We start from the raw sequence: 25,394 nt of genomic DNA, 5'->3' as shown, positions 1-25,394 counted from the left end.
ATAATGCTGTTCTTATAAAAGTTTCTGAACAAATGTTATTTTGCTTTGCATTAATTTCCTTATCTTCTTTCCTTCTCTTCTTTTCTTGCCTTCTTTTCCCACCTCCCTTTTTCCTTCCTTTTCCTTATCTTCTTTTTCTTTTTTCTTTGCCTTCTCTCTCCTCCCCGCTCTTCTTTTTTTCCTTCTCTTCCTTTCCCATTATTCTTTTTCTTTTTTTCTTTTCCTTCTCTTCCTCCCCCTCTCTTCGTTTCTTCCCTTGACTTCCACTGCTCCCCCTCCCCTTCTTTATTTTCCTTTTTCTTCCTTCCACTTCCTTCTTTCCTTTACGTCCTCTTTCCTCAAACATCCCTTCTTTCCTTTCGTTCTCTCCTCCTTTCATTCTTTCCCATCTATCTTTCCTTCTCTCTTCCCCGTTGCTTCCCTCCTCTCTTTATTTCTTTCCTCTTATCCATTCTTCGTTCTCGGTTTGGCGGGGGGGGGTATAGATTGGAGCTCAGACGAACACTTGCAATGAAAATAACGATAAAGCAAAGACAGACTCGCAACATCTCTTCTGTGAGAAAGAGGTTGCAGGGAAGAGAAAATGGCATTCCCTACTAGGCTACGAAGTCTATTTGAACTTTATCAAGGCAGCATAAGATCTTTGTAGCAACTCCTGTCCAGATGTTGCAACAGTACTCCATCTTTGGACGTACCTGGCTTTTATATAGGTAGAGAATTGCATCAGCAGTGAGATATTTACTGGATCGATAGGAGAATCTCACCATTTCCCCAGCGACCTTGGCAACGTATCTTTCTTCTCTCATACGTTTTTTATGATCCCCTAATCCCTTCCTTCTATCTTTTCTTCCTTGATCTTCTTTTCTCGTCTTTTGGTCCTCTTTCTCATTTTTTCTCCTTCATCCTATATCTTTTTTTATAACATCGCATGTACAAAAATATGTACACTTGTATTAACAGATAGAAGTTATATATCTATATTTCTTTCCAGATTTATAGCTTATGGAGTGACTGGTGTGGCCAAGTCCTATTCTGCCATCCACCAAGTAATGCGTGATGTCTTCAATGCTGCCCCTGATGGTATGAGCTGCGACGTGTCCATGAGAGACTTCGAGGGCCGCTATTTCCAGTTAGCCTGCAATGTTCAGTGTTTCTCCGATGGCCGTAATCCACTGCACTGTTTCCTGAAGTCCATCGTCAATCAACCACAGTACGCCCATCTCTCCGACTTGGTTGACCCAGACAACGTTCCGGAAGCCAACTTTGCCGGCGTCTTCCCTGTGCAGGCCTGCTTCAACCACAGCTGTGCGAACTTAGCCGAAGTGATGGATGGTGTCAGCAACGGCCGACCAGGCGTCCAGATCCGTGCTCGTTTTGACGTGAAAGCCGGTAACGAAATTTTCACTACTTATATTGACACGTCCATCATGAGGCGACAGAGAAGGGCTCTGCTGTTCCAGGGCTACAACTTCTGGTGTAATTGTCAGCGATGCCAGTTCGAAGGAGACGGTCCCGAGATGTGCGCCAACTGTGAGGCGAACGCTCCTGAAGGGAAGCAGTTCCCAGCCTGCGGAAAGTGTAGGAGGATTTGGTACTGTTCTTCAAAGTGTCAAAAGACCTCCTGGAAGGCCGGACACAAGATTATTTGCAGTATGGCACATTCCAAGTTATATCTTAGCAGTTATTCGTAGCACGTTCTGCATCGCAAGCAGGAGTTTTCTTTTAATTATTTTTTGCAATTTTTATTTTAGTTTTTAAGCAAAAAAAAAAAAGTATTTGTTTTGCAACTGAAGTTAGCAACTTTTTATGCTCTTTTTTTTGACATTTTTGTTATTTTTCTTTTATTTTTATTTTTTTGCTGCATTTTTGCGTTAGCCATAAAATAATGCCTATCAACATCCATGGCAAATGAACAAAAGAATGCCATCGCTTTCTTTTTCTTTTTCCTCTTTTACATTTTTTTTTCAAGGTTTATTTACTTTGTTGTTTTTTATTTTGTCGATTTTGAGTCATTTTTTCTTTCAATTTGCTTTTCCATTTTTTTTTTCTTTTTTGCTTGAAGTAGTTTCGCTTTTCTGTGAATGAAAAAAAAACAACAAAAATAAGAACAACAAATTATATAAAAAGCATATTGTCGATGTACTTAGTCCTACTGCAAAAATACAAAAAGAAACGTTTGCCTTTTTTCCTGTCTTTTGATTGGTCAATCGTTCTCCTACATGTTCGATTCTTTCCCTTTTCATTGGTTAAACTCTGAACCGATATAAAACAGCCTGGTGAACAAAACAAAGAAAAAATATTCCATCAATTATTTGATTTCTATTTCTTTATTTTGTACATAAAAATCATTTTTGCCCTTTATTATTTTCTTGGCGAGAGCAAATACGGCACAGGTGTGATCAAAGTGTAGTATCTGTTCTGATACTACACTTCGTCTGCCCTGTCTTTAGTCGGTGGGAGAGACATTTCTCTTAACTGATGCAATATTTTTTAATTTTTGATCCAATCTAGTGTCCCTTTCTGTCAATTGGATTTTCCCCACATTAAAACAAAACGACCTTGGTGTTTAACTTTGCCCTCGTGGAGAAGCAAATACATCGAGACATAAGCAAAAATACACCAGCATTTCTTACTGTTTACTGGTGCATGGCTTATACTTGTGGCTTCTATAAAGTCGAAAGGAGTGCCCATAGACTTGGGGATTATTTTTATTTCTTAATTCAAACATATTGAAGCTCTAGCGTCTCCATTTAAAACCGGCTTTGTGGCAGATACTCTTATCATACTGTACTTATCTTGGGGTCTCCTCTGTTGGGTTGATAAGGATAAGGATAGGGAACCAACTTCATGAAAGAAGAACCAAATATTTCGTCTATCAACTGAACACAATATTGGCTAGATAGTTCACAATTTACTCTATGATATTTGAATATTGGGTATTACATTTTATAATTTTTCATGGTAACGCATAGATTAGACACTTTCTCCATCACGAATACCGATATGTTGGATAAATATTTGGTGAATCAGAGCAGGTGACTCGCAGCAAACGGTGTCAGATAAAAATTCGCATTGATATAAAAATGTTCCGCTTACTAAATCGGACTTCCTGTTTTAGTTTAAAAATAAGAAATCAAATTGCCGTAAAAGAAAACATGATATATATATATATATATATATATATATATATATATATATATATATATATATATATATATAGAGAGAGAGAGAGAGAGAGAGAGAGAGAGAGAGAGAGAGAGAGAGAGAGAGAGACAGACACAAGCAAAAATACACCAGCATTTCTTACTGTTTACTGGTGCATGGCTTATACTTGTGGCTTCTATAAAGTCGAAAGGAGTGTCCATAGACTTGGGGGTTATTTTTATTTCAAAGCAATAGACTTGGGGGTTATTTAATATATATATATATATATATATATATATATATATATATATATATATAGTGCCACGGAAAAGTATTGGATACATTACATTTTTCTTCATAACTTGAATTAGGGTTCAAGATTTTACCTAAAATTTGGTCAGTATATTCCTATTACTATTCTTACTAATATTTCGGGTAGTAATTACAAAATTAAAGTTTAGAAAGTTTATATTAAAGGAAAAATATAAATCAACTAACGCAAAAGTATTGGATACATTACATTTTTCTTCATAACTTGAATTAGGGTTCAAGATTTTACCTAAAATTTGGTCAGTATATTCCTATTACTATTCTTACTAATATTTCGGGTAGTAATTACAAAATTAAAGTTTAGAAAGTTTATATTAAAGGAAAAATATAAATCAACTAACGCAAAAGTATTGGATACATTACATTTTTCTTCATAACTTGAATTAGGGTTCAAGATTTTACCTAAAATTTGGTCAGTATATTCCTATTACTATTCTTACTAATATTTCGGGTAGTAATTACAAAATTAAAGTTTAGAAAGTTTATATTAAAGGAAAAATATAAATCAACTAACGCAAAAGTATTGGATACATTACATTTTTCTTCATAACTTGAATTAGGGTTCAAGATTTTACCTAAAATTTGGTCAGTATATTCCTATTACTATTCTTACTAATATTTCGGGTAGTAATTACAAAATTAAAGTTTAGAAAGTTTATATTAAAGGAAAAATATAAATCAACTAACGCAAAAGTATTGGATACATTGATTTAATATTTGGATGCATAGCCTTTATTGCGTTCAACAGCTTCGAATCGCTTTCTATAGTTGCACACATGTTTTTGCAAAGATATGCGGGTATTTTGCGCCATTTTTCTTTGCAGAACTGTTCTAGTTGTTGAATATTTTGTGGATTCCTCTTGTGAACATTGATCTTTAATATTTTCCACAAATTTTCTAATTGGGTTGACGTCTGGAGACTGACTTGGCCAAATAAGATCGTCAATTCCGTTATTTCTAAGCCAGTCTTTGGTTAGTTTGGTAGTATGCTTGGGATCATTGTCCTGCTGAAGCACGAAATTGCTATTATGTCCCAACAAATCAGCAGATTTCTGGAGGTTTTTCTCCAAAATCCCCCTTTATATACGCCCATTCATTCTAACATTGCTGATTTCTAGTTCACTAGTACCTTTGGATGAAAAATCTCCATACTATAATCGAACCACCGCCAAACTTTACCGTAGGAATGGTACTTTTTGTTATAGACGGTGCCATTTTTACGCCATACATGTGTTGCTGTGTTTCTTTCAAAGGTTTCGATTTTCGTTTCGTCTGACCAGATTACCTTGTTCCAAAATTCTTGGGGTTGTTCCCCATATGTTTAAACATAATTCAAACGTGATCTGACATGTTTAAGCTTCAATAATGGAACTTTTCTTGGGGACCTTCATACAAAACCTGAACGATTTAGAACTCTACTGATTGTATCCTTGCTCACATTATTCCAGCTTCTCTGAGGTCGGTTTGAATTTCACCACGAGTAAAAAAAGTTTTTTTTGTACCTTTCTGCTTACCCACCTTGATTTTTTCGTTTAATTTCCTTGGCCGACCACATCTTGGAATATTTGCAACAGCTTCACTAGGGTTTTTAAACTTTCTAATAACGTTTCCAACTGTACAAAGTGGTAGATTAAGTTCCCTTGATATTATTCGATACTAGTTTCTTTCTTTGTGCTTATCAATGATTTTTTGACGAATGTCTATTGACAACTCTTTAGTTTTAGGCATTTTTATAAATTAACTGGTTGACTTTGAATTTTTTTTTCTTCAATTCTGTATATCTGTGTGGGTGCCTATATCGAGAATACTTGGGATAATAATTGCAGGATAAATTTCAAAACCGTATAAACTTCCAAACTATTTTTTTTGTTAAAATTTTATCTATTTACTTATATTATATAAAGGGCAGTTGTGTGTGTGTGTGGGGGGGTTTCTCTACCTAAAAGTAAAATAAATTACAAAACAAGCAGCCACAAAGTTTGTATAGCCTTGATCAGCGTTGCCCTGGATAAATAATATCTAACTTTTAACAGATTTATTCATCTTCTCTCGGTCAACTGGGCCAAGTTTCGCCGAAGGAGAGGAGAGCGGCTGTGGGTTTTCAGTGTTATTTATTATGTACTAATTTTGAAAGAAAATGCCAACTGATTCCTCGATGAATCTATTATGTAAAAGAGAGTTGTCTGTGTGTACGTATGTGTGTCCACCTAGAGAGAGGAATGAGCTGGGTGGAGGAGAACGGGAGTATTAAGGAGAGTGGGAAGTAACGCGAGGAAGGAGAAAAGAATAATGCACAGGGATAGGTAGAAGCTTTAACATAAATATGTTACACTTTTGTCCCGAGCAATATCGGATAGCTCTGCTAGTCAAATATAAAAAGGGATAATTAAGCAAATTATATTTTTAAAAAAATATTGTCTTGTTTTGGACGAATAATTATAAAGGTGAAAAGGGAATATGTTCACGTGTCTGTTAATTAGATTAGTTTTTTTTTTTAAGTAGTTTACATTTTTAATTAGTTGTCATGAGTATGTTTTACTATAGACAACAAATATAACAAATAAACGTGACCAAAGGCAAGATAAGTTACTCTTCTAATTACCTGATTAAGTTTTTTGGTGTTTTAACTTATTTTAAAGCGTTTATTAGTGCTTAGTTGCTAAGTTAGAACGACGACAAGATGGCCGACATTCCGACGGTTATCTAAGAAGCCTCGATACTCACTCAAAACATGAGAATAAAACAAATTTTTTATCGAAACCCCATCTTATATTGAGTGGATCTCTATGTATTTTTTTATTTTCGAGTTTTGGACGATTCTTGAGACTCCAAAGCTGAAAGCCTCATGTCCGTCATCTTGTTGCCGTTTTAACTTAAATGCTCGGCATTACTTACGTTTCCAAGATAATAAATCCTTCGAAATATGTTGGAACGCCAAAATGTTATCCAAGTAGGTAGTAGAGTAATTTATGTTGCGTTTGGTAACATTTATTTGTTGTACAGTAGAACCCCAGGATACGGTGGCCCTAGGATGCCGTTTTTTCAAGTTACGACGTGGAATACGATATTTTTCCGGCCCGTGGTTGCGGTATTTGTCCTGCCTTACGGTGTCATTTATAATGTTATTTGATTATATACATGTGTACTGTATTTTACTACTAATTTTTAACACCGTATCCCGGGGTTGTACTGTATAGATGTTTCTTTGCCACTTTTTCGGTTTGTTGCATATTGTAATACATGCCCGTTTTCGTATCTAATTATTTTTTTTTTCAATATTTTTCCATGGCAGCAAATATTGGCAAACTTCATTGAATTGCAATCGCTTGTATTTTGATCGAATTTACAATAGCTTTTTAAACTAACATTGCGTCTCTATACTTGAAATGACTAATGTTTTAGTAGAACATCATTTGCATAGAAGACGAAACTTGCTTTGTTGAACGCATGATCACAATAAACTCTTACAGCGATTTGCGCGCAGCTGCCGCCTATGCAAACGTCAAGGGTGTCCACAAAGTATTTACATAAAACAGAGCAAGCCGAACCAATACATTTCGTGTCAATTTGAAAACTAATTGAAAAGTGCTTGAGTGTTATTACATACTAGCTGAATTATCCGCTCCAATAGAGAGTTCTTCAAGTAATCCCGCCCAAGAGGAGGTTAGGTACTTATGCAGAATATGGATCGTGTTGAAATAATAAGGTTATGATTTAGAAATCCATTCTTAACATGGAGAGAGGGGACTTTTTTAAAACTACTTTCGCCTACCAATTTATTAAACAAAAGATACCATAAAAATTTGAATCTAAGTTGAAAATTCTATCTAAAACTAGCAGTCTGTATTTCGCATATGTACTGGTGGTCTATAATATTAAGCTACTCTTGAGCTCTACAAATATCTGGAATAAGTCAAACCACATACAACTTTAAAAAAAAAAAAAAAACGAAAACATATCACAATGATGGAAACTGTATAAAATATACAACTGAAGTTATGAGCGTATAAAACAGATATTTTTTTATAATAATAATTTAACTAAATTCCCACAAAATAGTGATGATACTTGAAATTTGGGTCCTTATGCAGAATACAGGCCTGAAACAAAACGTTAATATTTAGAAACCGATTTTTGACATAAAAGACGATGGGAAGCTTTTTAACTATTATGTAGTTTCACCTAACAATTTAATAATCAAAAGATACCGTAAAAATTAGATTTAACTTGAAAATCCTTTTTTTTTTTTTTTTTTTTTACAAGGCAGTTACAGCGTATCAAGGCCCGAAAGCCACTCGAGGATAAGGAGTTAATGAATGTAAGCTCGTAGTGTAGTAATCGTTAATAGTGTAGATTTTGATTATTTAAGAGGGTGGCTCAACAAGAATTTGTTTGCATTGGATTTGAATGCTACCATACTGTAAAAATAGCACAGTCCGTATTCTGCATACATACCGGGCGTTCATAATATGGAGGTATCCTTAAGCTCTCTAACACTTGGAAGAAGTCAGACCATATGCAACTTCAACAATAAAATAAAACAAGCAACCCAAAACATATTGCAATAGTGAAAACTGTGTGAAATACACAACTTATATAACTGAAATTCTGGGCTTATAATAAAGTTATTTAAATAATAATAATTTAAGTGATGATACTTGAAATTTGAAAAGTATTTTCCTTTATAGCACCTCACCTTTCGAAATTTAGAGACATTTCAGCAGATTATGAGAACCAATATCCTTTTTCCCCTTTTCACAATCGTTGACATCATAGTTTTCGAACCTGGTTGCAAAATAAAGTCGACAGAGCAATTTTTTTAATATGTCATTTTAAGCAAAACGATGCTACGTACTTAATTGTCATGTCAAAATAGTAATATACCGAAAAGTTACGAGAATTCATCGAGTAGAACAACTGCTATCATGTTTAAAAAAAAAAGAAAAAAAAGCCTATCACTATAGGCTACAAATGTAGACGGCATTACAGTGCAATTTAAATTTTGCGTTCCAAGTTATATCCCCTGTATGTGAACTCTTTACAGTCTATTTTATAACTTCTAAGAAAAATGCAATTTTACCCAATTTTAAGTAAAAATTACTTTTAATTATACATAACATTCTACTCGATAAATATTCGAAATTTTTTAATATAATATCTTTTAACACGACAATTAAGTGAGTGATTTTTTTTTTTTTTTTTTTTTTTTGCTGAAAATGAAATTTTTCTTAAAATCGATCTATCCACTCTATCTTAACAAGCACACAGTTTACTTCTACCCTTTGGACTACTTGTGGACGCTCTTGGCACACAGCTTCTTGATGAAGACTTACATCTAAGACTGAAAATTAAGATTTAAGAAATATCCAACACGTCATCAGATGTAATACATAATTTGGAGATATTTTATCTGTTGTTTTTTTTTTTTTTTTTTTTTTTTTGTCGTTTTGTATTGTTGTTTATTTTGTTATTATTTTGGTTTGCAGCCGCTTCTGCGTCAAGGTCTCGTGTTTCTGAAAGTGGCTTTTGGGAAAACATCACTTAAAAATAAACGGGTCATGTTTTTGGTTGTTTTCTGCTTTCTTGGCAGGTTAACGAGACATAATTGCCACGATTTGCGCCGCTTATGTCAACGACTTTGTCGCTTGTGACAAAGATAAATTTGTAACCGATGCGCTTCTACAACCCATCACCAGAAAGAAAAAAAAATTGGCAAGCTGATTTTCTTGTAAAAATTTGGCGCTATTGTTTAATTGTTTGTTTTGTTCTTGTCAATCTTTTATGTTTTATTTCTATTTCCTTACTTTTTTGTTTTATTTTTGTTTTTTGTTTGTTTCTTGTTATTTGTTTTTTTTTTTTTTTTAAGTAGCCGCCTTTTGGTTGGTGTGCTTGACAGTTCTAAGGACTATAATAAATGCTTATTCTTACGCTTATGGGATTACGAATATGAATATATAAATGCTCACACATACACACACACACACATATATATATTTATATATATATATATATATATATATATATATATATATATATATATATATATATATATATATATACTACTTACACAAAGTATTTACTAGCAGCTGTGTCACAAAATTATCATGATCAGTTCATTAGTTTAGGGGTGAAATTTGTGCATATACCTAAATATATATGTGTGTGTGTGTGTGTGTGTGTGTGTGTGTGTGTGTGTGTGTGTGTATTTAGTAATGTGATTGATAATATTGACTTATACAATTCTTGACAGTATCTGTTTCGTAGCGCAAAACCAATCACTTAATTATTATATCAATCAGTAATTCTATTATGCCCTTAACTCATCAGAAGAAATAGCAACAATCAATCCGTCAAAAGGAGTTGAAGTGTGATTTGACACGATTAAAATTGATTTGACATGATTAAAATTCGAAAATTTGAAGAAAAGCCGCAAATACCTTTATATTTTTTTCAATTGCGCCATATTGAATTGATAAGTTAAGGGCATAATAGATTCGCTGATTGATATAATAATTAAGTGATTGATTTTGCACTACGAAACAGATACTGTCAAGAATTGTATAAGTCAACTGAATTAAAGGAATAAATTATAAGATGGTCAACATCACGAATTTTGGAATATAACTTTTTATCACTTATTCTCTATATTGCTCTGTAATTACATTGAGCCTCTTAAATAAGGATTGATATATATTATAAGAAAATATATTTCTCCAGAAATATATATATATATATATATATATATATATATATATATATATATACACACATAATATTTTAATATATATATATATATTATGGTATTTAGATTAATATATTATAAAGTTTAACTCATGTCCAGGTAACCTACATCTAAAATTGCAAGTGTTTAGACTAAAAATTGGCGGAGGAGTTTGGTAGAGTTTGCAAGGTCAACTCTTTCAACTTTGACCTCTTAGCAGCCAATTTTCCGCCCCAAAATTGATTAAGATGCTAGCTGGATGTCTGAATACCATTTATGTAAAATTTCAAATGTTTAGACCCAAAATTGGCTGATTAGTTTGCTAGAGACAACAAAAGTCAGATCGTTGGAACTTTGATCCCTTGGCAGCCAAATTCTTGGCTAAAAACCGATAAAAAAGCTTGTCCTATGTCTAAATACACATTATGTTAAATTTCAAATGTTTAGACCAAAAATTGGCTAAGTAATTTGGTAGAGGCGGCAGAGGTCAAATTTTTTTTTAACTTTGACCCCAATTTTGACCCTTTAATATTTATTGTTTTAACTCAAAACAAAGTAAAAAGTTTTATTCATGTCTAACTAACCTACATCTAAAATTTCAAGTGTTGAGACCCAAAATTGGCCAAGGAGTTTGATAGAGTTTTCAAAGGTCAAATCGTTGAATATTGACCCCTTGACAGCAAAATTTCTGACTGAAAACCGATCCAAAAGATCTTCCCACATCTCAATACCCCTTATGCCAAATCTCGAGTCTGTAGACTGAAAATTGACAGAGTAGTTAGGAATGGAAATGTACACACACACACACACACACACACTTTTATAGATATATAGATTACCTTATCTAGTATATTGAGCCTTTGATTCTCTTGATAAGTTCCAATATTAACATAATATTTATATTTATATTTTTCATTTTATGTATATTGTGTGTATGTGTGCGTGTTATGGCTTAACTGTTTAGTAACTTTATACAAAACGTGCTGTCACTGATATGCCACGAAAGACACAAAAATGTTGGCGAGTTCAGAAAAAGATGAAGCCATTCGACCGCGTTTATTTATTGATTTATTTATTTATTGATTTATCTATTTATTTATTTATTGGTTTATTTATTGATTTATTTATTTATTTATTTATCTATTTATTCATTTATCTATTTATTTATTTAATTATTTATTATTACACAATGCTGAGACGCAAAAGAGTAAGTTTTGTTCTGTGTTGCCTTTACAACGAACCACATCATCCTTGTCCTCACACCCGGTCAACTTATTCCCATAAAGTTATCACTCACCAGCTTAACAAACGTGTTTTTAGACGACTTATATACATATGTACTCCCCCCACCCTTTTTTTCCAAATCAATTCGCATTTTATTCACAAAGAAAAATGGTTTATTATGTATATTTTTATTTACGGGGTGAGTCACGGGAAGGATGCTTTTAAGCAAAACAAAACTCTGCGGACGGCATCTTAAGCAGCTTTAAAGACTACCTTCCTTACTCCTCACACTTTACTCAGGGAGAGCAAGGAGCGTTTCAAATAAAACAACAACAAAAAAACATCCGTCTCCCTTAACTTACCCTGTATAATTTCATTTATTTAATTATTTATTTTTCTAATGATTTATCCGTCGTTTTCTGCTTGGCTTTTTGCGGCTTTGCTGTCTTGTTTGAGTTGCTTTTTTTCTTTGTTTGTTTTTAGGGAGAGGGGTTTGTTTCTTTGTTTGTTTGTTGTTTTTTTTTTTTTTTTGTTAAATTATTATTATTATTATTATTATTATTATTATTATTATTAAATATTATTATTATCATTGTTATTATTATTATTATCATCATTATTATTATTATTATTGCTGCTGCTGCTGCTGCTGCTAAAAGTTGACTATGTTGTAGATTGTATGGAAGCAGTCCTGTAGGAATTTACTTAAAGACATCCAAGGGAGAGAGAGGTGGGGGGGGCAGAGAAAGGGAGTATGGGAATCGAGAGGCGGACAGATGGACAGATGCAGTGAGGAGGACAAAATTAAAGAATAGAAAAACATTGGCTCGACGAAGAAAATTTTAATTCCTATCACTATCTGAAAATGTTACTTGCATTTATGCTTCCAAGGCCAACAACGAGGGACACAAATGTATTTTTACGATTGCACTTGCAGCTAAAATATTTAGCATAGCACTATATCTGACTTTACTCAAAATTTGTGCCTTTACAAACGGTTTTTTTTTGTTAATTAATTTCGTTTTAGACTAATCTTATTTACTATTTCAAACAGAAAATTCCTATTTAGTTATTATAACAGTTTAATCATTAACATTTTTGTTGTTATTATTATTATTATTATTATTATTATTATTATTATTATTATTATTATTATTGTTTTCATTATTATTATTATTATTATTATTATTATTATTATTGTTTTCATTATTATTATTATTATTATTATTATTATTATTATTATTATTGTGCATACGTTTTGTTGGTTTTATTTGCATTTTTGCATCTTTTGCATCTTTCTTTAATATCAAAATATTTAAGCATGACAAATATTCTATTAAGATGAAAATAAATGAAGTAGTAGTATGTGATGTAATATTGCCTTGAGCTATCGAAACTGTGTTATCATCCTGGTTTGTGGCTGGTGAGGGTTAGGATATCGCACGTGCTTTTACATGTTTTATAATTAAATATAAATCGCTGAAATCATTTTTTCTACAATTGTGGAAATTTTAAAATATATATTGAAGTGAAATTCAATATATGTTTTATATATATATATATATATATATATATATATATATATATATATATATATATATATATATATAAAACATGAACTTTTAATGTAAAAGACGGTTATTGACTGTGGGGGGCTTCAGTTATTTAATTAACTAAAACATTATCATTATGAGTGAAATGTTTATAAAAATAAATAAGAATGTACGTATTATATATATATATATATATATATATATATGTGTGTGTGTGTGTGTGTGTGTGTGTGTATACATATTATTTATTTATAAAATTGTATATACTTTTTGATTTATAAACATACATACATATAAATATATATATATATATAAATGTTTTTATTTATTCTATTTATGACGTGTGTGAACACAAAGTACGTAACTACTGTTTAATTAATTTAAACTTTTAATATCATGATCAAGCTTCGTAAATAAAAACTTAAAAATTTAAATATTTTTAAGTTTTTATTTATTTATATCATACGTGTGTGTGTGTGTGTGTGCGTGCGTGCGTGTGTGTGCGTGCGTGTGTGTGTGTGTGTGTGTGTGTGTGTGTGTGTGTGTGTGTGTGTGTGTGTGTGTGTGTGTGTGTGTGTGTGTGTGTGTGTGTGTTTACATGTCTCGTCTTCTCTTGAGCGTCACAGATCGAGGGAATGACAGGAGGTCGAGAAATTGTCATGTTCTTGACCATCAAATCAAACTTGTGTCTTACAATTTTTTACCAGAAGTTAAAACACAAGAGCAGATATGGTTTTCAGAATAAAAGAATTCTGGCCTACAAAAAATACCTGAACAGCTCTATTCTCCGACAAGTTCACCTCAATAAACTAAACCCTTCCTAGAGGAGAGGTAAAGCTTGAGATGATCGACCTCAGATGCTCAGCCTCCAAAAATGATTCGTTTGATAAATATTAATTAATAAAATATAGACGATTAAAGGGACATAATTCGCGAAAATGTAATACTTAATTACTTCCCATGCTTTTTTTTTTTTTTTTTTTTTCTGAATGCCGTTTTAATTCAGTGAACTAATGTTTTTGTACATTTTTCGTGTTTTTATTCTTGTGTTTTTGTTGTTGGTTTTTCGTGTTTCCCATGTTCTCTTCAGCTTTATGGGTTCTTGTCCAAAATTCAACTTAATTTTAAAATAAATACAGAAAAGATTTTATGTACTTACCTGTCACAGAACGAAAATGTCACATTAAAAAAATCACATCTTTCGATCAAGTGTATATTTATATATATATATATATATATATATATATATATATATATATATATATATATATATATATATATATATATATATATATATATATATAATCCCTTTGTCGATTTTTTGTGATTTATAGTAATTTGTAGAAATTACAAGTCTGATTTTTATCTCTGTTTCTGTCTGAGTAGTTCGAATTGAACTGTCTTTATTTATTAATATGGCGGACCTAGACACACCATCCTTGTTTCCTCCTGAAATTTGATGGTTCTCCTTGATTTTTTTGTCTCTCAATTTTTCACCTGCAAAATTTTAATGTCGTGATTACGGTGTAGCGTTTAGTGAGAATAAAATAAACCATAACAAGCGGCACTTAGATGAATGGTCTATTTTATTCTCCTTGCACTGTAATCACGTGATTAAAATTTTGCAGACGAAAAATTGGGAGACAAAAAGTGAATAAGAACCAATTTGATTATCTTAGAAAAAAATATCTACTTCATCAATTTACGTTATTTTTGGAATATGACATTTTCGTTCCGTGACGGATACATGCATCATTGCATCATTCTGATTTTTCTGTATATATTTTTTTAATTCAGTTGAATTCTGGACAAGATCTGTTTTATATATATGATAGCATTGTCCTTTTTCTGTCGTAACCTCTACCCTCTCCCCTATTTCATTGATCATTATACATTTCATTTAATCTTTTTCTTTTAATTCGTTTAGTAAAATAGCACTGTGGTTTAAAACATTTGGCTTAGCGGCTCACCAAGGAATTTTTTACAAGTCATTTTCCTTCTTAGTACTTAACAAAGTGAGATCTCACTTCGATACGAATAAAAACAAAATTATATATATATATATATATATATATATATATATATATATATATATATATATATATATATATATATATATATATATATATATATATATATATAGCTGTCCCCCCTCCAATGTTAGAAAGGTCCTCGTTGACAACACAAAAATTATACAACGGGAAAATAATGTAAAAAAATTAAAGATTCTTGAAGCGTCGTACATTAGAACTCTTCAACCTAATATAAATGACATTGCATTTCAAAAAAGTAGTAACGTTCTGAAATGTCTTGCGTAGTCCGTGTTGGACGGACTTCGTACATGGTGTCTACGAACTTGCTGGTTTTAACACTCGAATTTTTAATCGACTTTTATTCTTAATCGACTTTTATTTTAACTCATCACTGACTATATATATTTTAGTTTTCATTTTCAATCCTCATTTTCGCAATCCTGTATTTTTAACACCTGATGATGATTCATGGACGAATCGAAAGCGCTCGTAACAGCAACATGTATGGATCCTTTATTAATATTTTTGATTTTGAAACAAAAAAGACAATACGAAAAATTGAAAAATTAAAAAAAAGAATTATAAGAAAAAAAGTCTCCGTTGTATTTAATAATATTTGCTTGAATATATATATATATATATATACTTTCTTTCCACCTCAGCATTCACCGTTAAATTGGCGATTTTGATATGTTTTTGAGTATGTTGAAAACGAATATTACATTAAAGCTTGCTGTAGACGGGTAATTTCTGGATATTAATACCTTTATTATCCAATATAATTCCTTGTGTTTCTACTGGAGATCATTTTTTTTTTCTAACTGAAAAGTACTAATGCGCATGCATGTTACAAAACAAACCTCCTCCTCCTCCTCTCCATGTTAAGAATGGCGAACGCCATTGACACTTATTAAGTAATACATTGGAAAAATGTCTTAATATCCAGAAAACTACTTGTCTGTGCCAAATTTAAATGTGATATTCATTTTCAGCATACCCGAAAACCTTTAATAGTCGCCATTTTAAAGGTGAGTGTTAAGGTTGAAATAAACTAAAAAATTACCTTTAAAATACTTTCCTTTCTCCATGTTAAGAATGGCTTTCTAAATAATAAATAAAGAAAAATATTACCAAAATGCATAGTTGATTATAATTACCGAACCCACATATTAACTTTCTCGAGCCATTTCTTATTTAAACGTCATGACACCTCATAGGATGTAGACGGTGTTAGTTAATTTGGCGATCCCGCCCAATTACATTCAACACTTTCTGGTTTCTTTCCTTCTATTTTCGCATATTCTTTGACAAAAATATATTTTTAATATAATAAATAGGAATATTCGTAAATTGATATTTAATATCCATTATTTCTGTGAACGATGTCTGTAAGTAAGCATATCAAAGCATATATGTAAATAAACATATATTTGAAAAAATTACAGGTGCAGAAGTAATATTTTTGGAACTATTCGTTCTCTTTTTCGTTTTTTAGAAAAGTTATTACACATTCAAATGTAAATTAAAATATATTTATTTAAAAAATATAAATTAAAGCATATTTATTTTTTTAATGTAAATTAAAATATATTTATTTTTTTAATGTAAATAAAAACATTTATTTGAAAAAATGTAAATGAAAGCATATTTATTTGAAAAATGTAAATTAAAACATATTTATTTTTTTAAATGTAAATTAAAACATGTTTTTTAAATGTAAATTGAAACATATTTATTATTTTTTAAATGTAAATTGAAACATATTTATTATTTTTTAAATGTAAATTAAAACATATTTAATTGAAAAAATATAAATTAAAACATATTTATTTTTTAAATGTAAATGAAAGCATATTTATTTGAAAAATGTAAAGTAAAACATATTTATTATTTTTTAAATATAAATTAAAACATATTTAATTGAAAAAATGTGAATTAAAACATATTTATTTTTTAAATGTAAATAAAAGCATATTTATTTGAAAAATGTAAATTAAAAATGTTTATTATTTTTTAAATGTAAATTAAAACATATTTAATTGAAAAAATGTAAATTAAAACATATTTATTTTTTAAATGTAAATTAAAGCATATTTATTTGAAAAATGTACATTGAAACATATTTATTATTTTTTAAATGTAAATTATAACATATTTAATTGAAGAAATGTAAATTAAAACATATTTATTTTTTTAATGTAAATTAAAGCATATTTATTTGAAAAATGTACATTGAAACATATTTATTATTTTTTAAATGTAAATTATAACATATTTAATTGAAAAATTGTAAATTAAAACGTATTTATTTTTTTAATGTAAATTAAAGCATATTTATTTGAAAAATGTAAATCAAAACATATTTATTATTTTTTAAATGTAAATTAAAACATATTTAATTGAAAAAATGTAAATTAAAACATATTTATTTTTAAATGTAGATAAAAACATATTAATTTTTTTAAATATAAATTAAAACATATTTATTTGAAAAAACGTAAACAAACTTATTTATAGTTTAAATGTAAACATATTTATTTAAAAAATGTTAATAAACATATTTATTTGAAAAATGTTATAAACATTTTTCGTGTAAATATACATATATATATTTGAAAAATGTTAATAAACATTTTTAATGTAAAAAAATATTTATTTGAAAAATGTAAATAAACATATTAATTTTAAAGAATGTAAATAAGCATATTTTAAAAAGTGTATATATATTTTAAAAAAGTTAACAAACATATTTATTTTTAAATGTAAAAAAAAACATATTTATTTGAAAAATTTTAATAATAATATTTATTTTGAAATAAACACAAATAATCATATTCAGTTTAAAAAGAAATGTAAATAAACCTAATTATTTTAAAAAGAAATGTTAGTAAGCATTTATTTGGGAAAATAATGTGAATAAATATATTTACTTAAAAATGTAAATAAATTAACATGTTTATTTCGAAAAAAAATTTTTTTTTTACAAGGTGGTCACCACTTATCAAGGCCGGGAAGCCACTCAGGGATAAGGGTTATTGCTTGTACAGAGCGTTAGTGTTGAGATTTAATGAAGTGTCTACTTAAGGGGGCGGTTCACCAGGAATTTGTTTACGTTAGACTTATGCAAATAAACATGTGTATTTGAAAAACATGTAAATAAATATATTTATTTTGAAAAATGTAAATAAACATACTTACTTAAAATGTGAATAAACATATTTCTTTGAAAACTATGAATAGATATATTTATTTGAAAAAATGTAAATGCACATATTTATTTTACAAATGTTAATAAACATATTATATGAAAAATTTTATTAAACATATTTATTTGAAAATTATGTCAATAATTATTTTATTTGAAAAATACTAATAAACATATTGATTTTTAAAATATCAATAAAAATATTTATTTGAAAAGAATGTAAATATATATATATATATATATATATATATATATGTATTTTTTTAACAATCAATTTTAATACCTTTTAAATGGTATTTTATTGATAATTGTACCAATATTAACCTCGGTTTAGCTCGATGAGAATTCAGAGCAATATAATTTATATAATCAGAAAAAAACAACACCTTTTATTTAGTAGTACACAATTTTTGTTTTTATTATTTTTTAAGACATGTTATTATATATTTTTTCTTAGTCTGACAGCTGTTTCGAAGGGTAAAAAGACAAACGGTTGTTTTAATTATAACATACCGAATCTTCATTATTTACCGTTCTCTTCATTTTTTGATTTTAATTGTCTCTGAAGAGAACGGTAAATAATGAAGATTCGGTATGTTATAATTAAAACAACCGTTTGTCTTTTTACCCTTCGAAACAGCTGTCAGACTAAGAAAAAATATATAATAACATGTCTTAAAAAATAATAAAAACAAAAATTGTGTACTACTAAATAAAAGGTGTTGTTTTTTCTGATTATATAAATTATATATATATATATATATATTTGAAAAATGTAAACACACATATCTATTTGAAAAATTTAAACAAACATATTTATTTCAAAATTTTAAATAAAGATATTTATTTGAAAAATTTAAACAAACATATTTATTTAAATAATTTACACAAAGATATTTATTTAGAAAATGTAAACAAACATATTTATTTGAAAAATGTAAATAAACCCATTTATTTGAAAAATGTTAATAAACATTTATTTTATAGTTATATCCATAATTATTTTATTTGAAAAATTCTAATATACATATTGATTTTAAAAATGTCAATAAACATATTTATTTGAAAAAAAAATGTAAATATACATATATATTTGGAAAATGTAAACAAACATATTTATTTGAAAAATGTAAACAAACCTATTTATTTGAAAAAATGTGAATAAACCATTTTATTTGGAAACTGTTAATAAACCTATTTTTTGTAAAAAATGTTAAATTATACTATTTCTAATTAAACGTAATCAGAATTGCGATTGAAATGTTGAAATTTTATGTTTAAAATTAATCTCTCATTTTCATTTGCATCAGAACGAGATTTTACATTTTATTTGACAAGATAAGTACAGAGTGGGAAAAGTTGACTCTTAAAAATTCGAATAAAGCCGCAGTTAAATGGCCTGATCAAAACGCAATGAAAATTGTGTACAGTCGATAAATATTGTTTTATTTTTTGGGGGGTTAAATATTAGTAAATGAGGAACCATTTCGATTAAAATCTATTTAGCATTACGCATGTAGTATTAACATGTTTGAAATGTGTACATATGCTAAAACAATGATTTAAAAAAATGTAGTCTTCATACAAACGGAAGTTAGCAATCATTTCAACATATGTGCACATTTTAATTGTGTTCTTAAGATTACATGCGTAATACTAAATGGATTTTAACTCAAAATGGTTTCTCATTTCCTAATATTTAACAAAAAAGATAAAACAATTTTATCGCCTATACACAAATTTTTATTGCATAATGTTCAGGCCACTAAACTGTGGTTTTTACCAAGATCCATGTGTTAATGATGTCCCTGAAGTGCAATTTTACCGAAATCATAAAATAATTTCCTAGTTCACAGATCCGAATATGTTTATTGACATTTCGCATTCGTTAAAATCAACTTAATAAAAATGACAAAAAAAAATAGCGATTCATGTATTGATCATGTTACGTATTGTTTTTATTTTAAAGATTATTAATTTAAAAAAAAAATAATACTTTGCATAACATGATTCGATACATATTTTTCATGCAATATTTACCTTATTCTTATTGTCCATTATTCACGTTCAAATTTAGTTTTTTTCTCGTTTGTTTTTATTTTTTAATTAGTGTTTTATTTTGTTAATTTGAGAAAAAAATCAATGATTTTTAAATAAAACATAGCTAATCGCCTCCCCTTCCCCTTAAATATATTTTTTAAATAAAGTTACCCCCCCTACACACACACACCCACACACCTTTTCATGGTTGAGTAACTTCTTTGTTTTAAACATATAAGTTCGTATTTATCTTCCTTGAAATCTCTAAAATTTAAAGACTCTATATTGAACATTTTTAATATGACAAACTTTTATTGACTGTTTCGCGCATACTAGTCAACTTATTATTGCTGACTTATTGGAATAAGAAATTCAATTTACATTTTTAAAAAGTAAATATGTTTTATTGGAATACAAAAATACAAATTATTCAATGTTATTTATTTCTAGTTTTTATTTATTTTCATTTTATTTTGTTGAAAAGGATTGTAAGTAAAAAAAAATATATATATGTCTTGAGAATAATGTTGAAACCTATTTCTTTACAAATAATGAGGAAATTACAAACAAAAAACCTAAAAATGCATAAACAATAAATACATGAATCATGATTTCATTTTAAAAAAAGATTAAGTTGTTTGGAACTAATGATATGATATTCGAATCAACTAGGAACCCAATCCTATTCATTTTTAATTTCATTACTTTTTTCCGCCCTCATGATGTTCTGACGAGCTCTTTTCTCATTTACAGCAAAATTCAATCTCGGCAACCAATCAAGGCCTGCCGTGTGACGTTGGCTGTGTGTCGATTCTGTGATCCTTCCTCCCAGATTTCTTTGAACTTTGTCCTTTCTTCGAATCTTCTGGACATCCACCCATTCATCTGCCCGCCTCCCCCCCCCAAAAAAAAATAGAAGAAAAAAGAAGAAGAAAAAGAATAGTCCTTTTCCTTTATACTCCTTCCTTCCTTCCTTCCTTCCTTCCTTTCTTCTTTGCTTTTAATTCGCCTCCATTTTTTTTTCTTATCCTCTTTGTTTTTGGCTTCACCAACTCGGTGTAATCTTGACTTGCCCCGTCGTTAGAAACAAAATGGATGACTGAATAAAATTTTATGTAAAAACAGAAACTGACTGAACACTGTTAGCAACTGGACGAGCTAGCTAGTCCCATGAGATCTTGTTAGTTCTTGTTGTTTTCATAGGAAGATCAGTAGATTCCATTCTCCTTATGCAAGTACTATATGACAATAATCTAGTTCTATCTTCTGCCTGCTGAGATAGGTCCGTCTGCCCATCTACAAAACTTTTCACACTTGCCAGTATCCTATATTCCGATGAAGTCACCATTCGCCTATGCATGGACTATTGCCACATCTAGAATGGTACACCGACCACTAGTCTTCTCCAAGGTCCAAAAAAAAAAAAAAAAAGAGTCGCTAACCAAATAGGTCTCACACTATCTCATTGCCACAATGTTGCATCTCTTTTGGTTTCCAAGTTCTTCAACGGAATGTGCTCTGATGAACTTTCTGTACTTGTGCTCGCTAGACAAAAATACCCCTGACCAACTCGACAAGTAGCAAACTCATACCCCTTCACTTTAGACGTCCCCAGATGCCAGAAGTAATAGTTTCTTTCCTTGAACTACTTGCTTTCTGAATTCCTTCCCTATTCTATGTTTTTTCGACTGTACCAAAATAAAAGCAGAAATTTAAATGTAATGTGGACAAAAATTTTGCTACACAACTCCCCACTTAGGACACTATAAATTTGGGCCTCAATTCAGAGTAGCTCCTTACGTTTCAGTGGTAGTGAAGTAGATTGAATTTAAAAAAAAAAAAAGAAATTTTTAGCCGATTCCATTTCCATCAGAACTTCACACTACATACACACATACAGACATATCGATACACACAAATGCGCACGCACATATGCAGAGGCACATACGCATATAGCCTCATTTATAGATACATACGCACATAGCCTCATTTATAGATACATACGCACATATATAAAAGCATGCACCCATGCATACAGACATAATCTTGAAAAGATTTCTCACCTGGATTCTCTGAAATAGCGGGTGAATGTCTGGCAAAAACAAAAAGCACACGCACACAAACACACACACATACATACATACATATACACAAATAGATGCAGATTCGTAAAGATAAGTACATGTGTGCATTTACCTCCATCCAGATGTAAATATGTATGTCCATCCAGATGTAGACATGTCCAACCAGATGCAAATACTTATGTCCACCCAAATATCGACACTTACGTCCACCGAGATATTGACACTCTCGTCCACCCAAATGTAGACACTTATGTCCACCCAAATGTAGACACTTACGTCCACCTAGGTGTAAACGCTAACGTCCACCAAGATGTTGACACTTATGTCCACTCAGATATAGATACTTTCGTCCACCCAGATGTTGACACTTATGCCCACCCAGATATTGACACTTACGTCCATCATATGACATTGACATCCACTAGATGTAGACACTTACGTCCACTAGATGTAGACACTTATGTCCACCTAGATGTAAACACTGACGTCCACCAAATGTAGACACTGACGTCGGTCGACCCATATGAAGACACCGTGAAATTTGCTCGCTTCTCTTTTCATCCCCTTTGGTCATTATTTTTTCTGATTCATTCTTCACTTTTTTACTTCACTTAATCGATCCATATTTACTAACTATTCTCCTGTCCGCCCGAACTCTTTTTTTTTTTTTTTTTCCCAACTTCTCACTCAAATATCCTGCCCCTTCCACGCACACATTGGACTATATGCACTTCACTGCATGAATCGAAGACTGAGTGTGACGTTCGCACAGAAAGATGTTTTTCACGCACCTTGCACTGAAACAACAACAACAACAACAACAAATCCATGGATCCATTTTTGGATGCGGTAAGAAAGAACAACGCCTGTAAAAACATTTGAATAAATCTTTTTTTTTTTTTTTTTTAAACAAGATCACAAAAACAAAACAAAATTTTTTAATAAATTAAGTTTCATGTTTTTCTTTGCATCTGGATTAAAATCAAATTGCATTTCTTTTTTTTTTTTTTTATCAAAATGAAAAATATGTTCTTGTTTGTGTGGATTGGTGATCTTTTAAACCAACTCATTTCAGGTGAAAACATTATTACATACTTACATGCCATGTAAAATTTATTATAAATTCCAAAAATTATGGGAAATGATCCAGTAGAAAAATAATTACAAGTAAAAATAAAATTTATCGAGTTTTATCACGACCAATTCAGTGTGATAATAAGATACTGCTTTTTTGTTGTTTTTTTTTTTAAGACTATTACATAAAAACACCCTAAAAATCGGTAGAAAGAATTAAAAAAATAAATAAAATAACAATTCAGAATTTAGAGAGGGGGGGGGATAAAAAAAATGATCCAGTAGAAAAATAATTACAAGTAAAAATAGAATTTATCAAATTATGTTTTAATGCGGAATAGTTGTGCGACTAATTCAGTGAATTCAATAAGACAAACTGATTTATTTCCCTTGACTTAAATCGACTTATATCAAGGGTTAGCCACTTTTAAACAAAAAAAAAAAATGTCAGAACATAATTATGGATGTTTGTTTTTTTTTTGTTTTTTTTGTTTTTTTTTCAATACAAACTCTCTAGCATGGTGGAATGACCAAGCTGGAGCATATGTACTGCTTGGTCATTTTCCATAAAGTTGGGGATTCATATTTATTTCGACAGGGTACGTAAGTACGTAATAATGTTTTCACCTGCAATGCATTAGTCTAAAACATCACTAATCCACACAAACACCAATTTTTGTTTCATATATAGTAAAACAAAATTAAAACATTAATTCACATATTCGTGACTTAACCAACTAATTATTTTGTTTATTATGCGAGAATTATAGTAGCCCTAGATATATCTAAGGCGTTTGGCAGGGTATGGTACAATGGTCTTCTCAGAAAAATCAGATCATACGGTACCACTGGACGAATACTTAACATAATTAAATCCTTCTTAAATAATCCAGGCTGTCCTCAACGGTCATACATCTAAACAATATACTATAAATGCAGGTGTACCTCAGGAGTCGATCCTTGGACCTTTATTATTCCTAATATTCATTTTTTTTTTTTTTTACACAGTGATCACCACTTATCAAGGCCCGGAAGCCACTCAGGGATAAGGGTTATTGCAAGTACATTACGTTAGTGTGGAGATTTGATGAAGTGTTTACTTAAGGGGGCGGTTCATTAGGAATTTGTTAACGTTGGACTTGAAGACATCCAAGTTGTAGTACGGTGGGAAGCAGGCAGACGGAACAGAGTTCCACAGGCGTGCAGTTCTAAGAAAGAAGCTTTGTTCATGGAATCCATGTTTTGATTTAGGCACAGATAAAGAGTGGGGGAAATTTTTCACAGTGGATTCAGCTAGACGGGTGTTTTTCGTGAAAGATTGGCGAGGGGGGACCAGAGATTGGAGTTCAGACGAGCACCTGCCATGGAAATAACGATAAAACAAGGATAGGCTCGCAACGTCTCTTCTGTGAGAGAAAGGTTGCAGGGTAGAGAAAAGGGCATCCCCCACTAAGCCACAAAGTCTATTTTGTACTCTGTCAAGGCAAGATAAGGCTGTTTTTAGCAGCTCCTGCCCAGATATGGCAACAGCATCCCATCCTTGGACGTACTTGGCTTTTATATAGATAGAGAATTGCATCAGTAGTGAGATATCTTCTGGAGCGGTAGAAGGATCCCACCATCTTTCCAGCGACCTTGGCAACAGACTTGATGTACATGTTCCATTTCAGATCAGGAGTAAATGTCAAACCCAGAAGTTTGTCAAAACACGGGGCCTCACCCAGACGAGAGCCATCCATCCCAATTGATGCCAGATAGGGATCAGAGCGTTGATGATGTAAGGATAGGAGTTTGGTTTTGGATGCATTAAAGGTAAATGACCTCCTTGATAAAATTGTCTTTGAAATGGGTATATTTGCTGATGACAACATGCTCTATAACAGACACAAGGGGAAAACGAATGAACATATACCTAAGACAATGGCAGAAACACTAGAGGAAGACCTTCAATCTGTAGTGGAATGGGAACAAAAATGGATGGTCACG

At 30.5% G+C, this 25,394-nt stretch overlaps 1 protein-coding gene across 3 annotated transcripts in view; it reads left to right on the top strand.

The window, feature by feature from the left end:
- Positions 1-23,302, top strand: part of LOC145239746 (uncharacterized) — a 177,319-nt gene extending 154,017 nt beyond the window's left edge. For 2 of the 3 annotated variants that reach the window (XM_080103145.1, XM_080103144.1), the window contains exons 5-6: positions 992-1,650; positions 8,961-9,187. In XM_080103145.1, coding sequence (XP_079959271.1) covers positions 992-1,650; positions 8,961-9,019 — 718 coding nt within the window. In that variant the 3' untranslated portion in view covers positions 9,020-9,187. Of the gene's footprint in view, positions 1-991; positions 1,651-8,960; positions 9,188-21,003 lie in introns of those variants that run through there. The other variant, XM_080103146.1, reaches the window with a different exon arrangement.
- The last annotated feature ends 2,092 nt before the right edge of the window (positions 23,303-25,394 follow it).

This window comes from Euprymna scolopes, chromosome 19 (assembly GCF_053919585.1).
Source record: "Euprymna scolopes isolate OS-2025 chromosome 19, ASM5391958v1, whole genome shotgun sequence".
NCBI lineage: Eukaryota > Metazoa > Mollusca > Cephalopoda > Sepiida > Sepiolidae > Euprymna > Euprymna scolopes.
The sequence above is the reverse complement of the archived record's forward strand: the minus strand, read 5'-3'. Positions and strand labels throughout refer to the sequence as shown.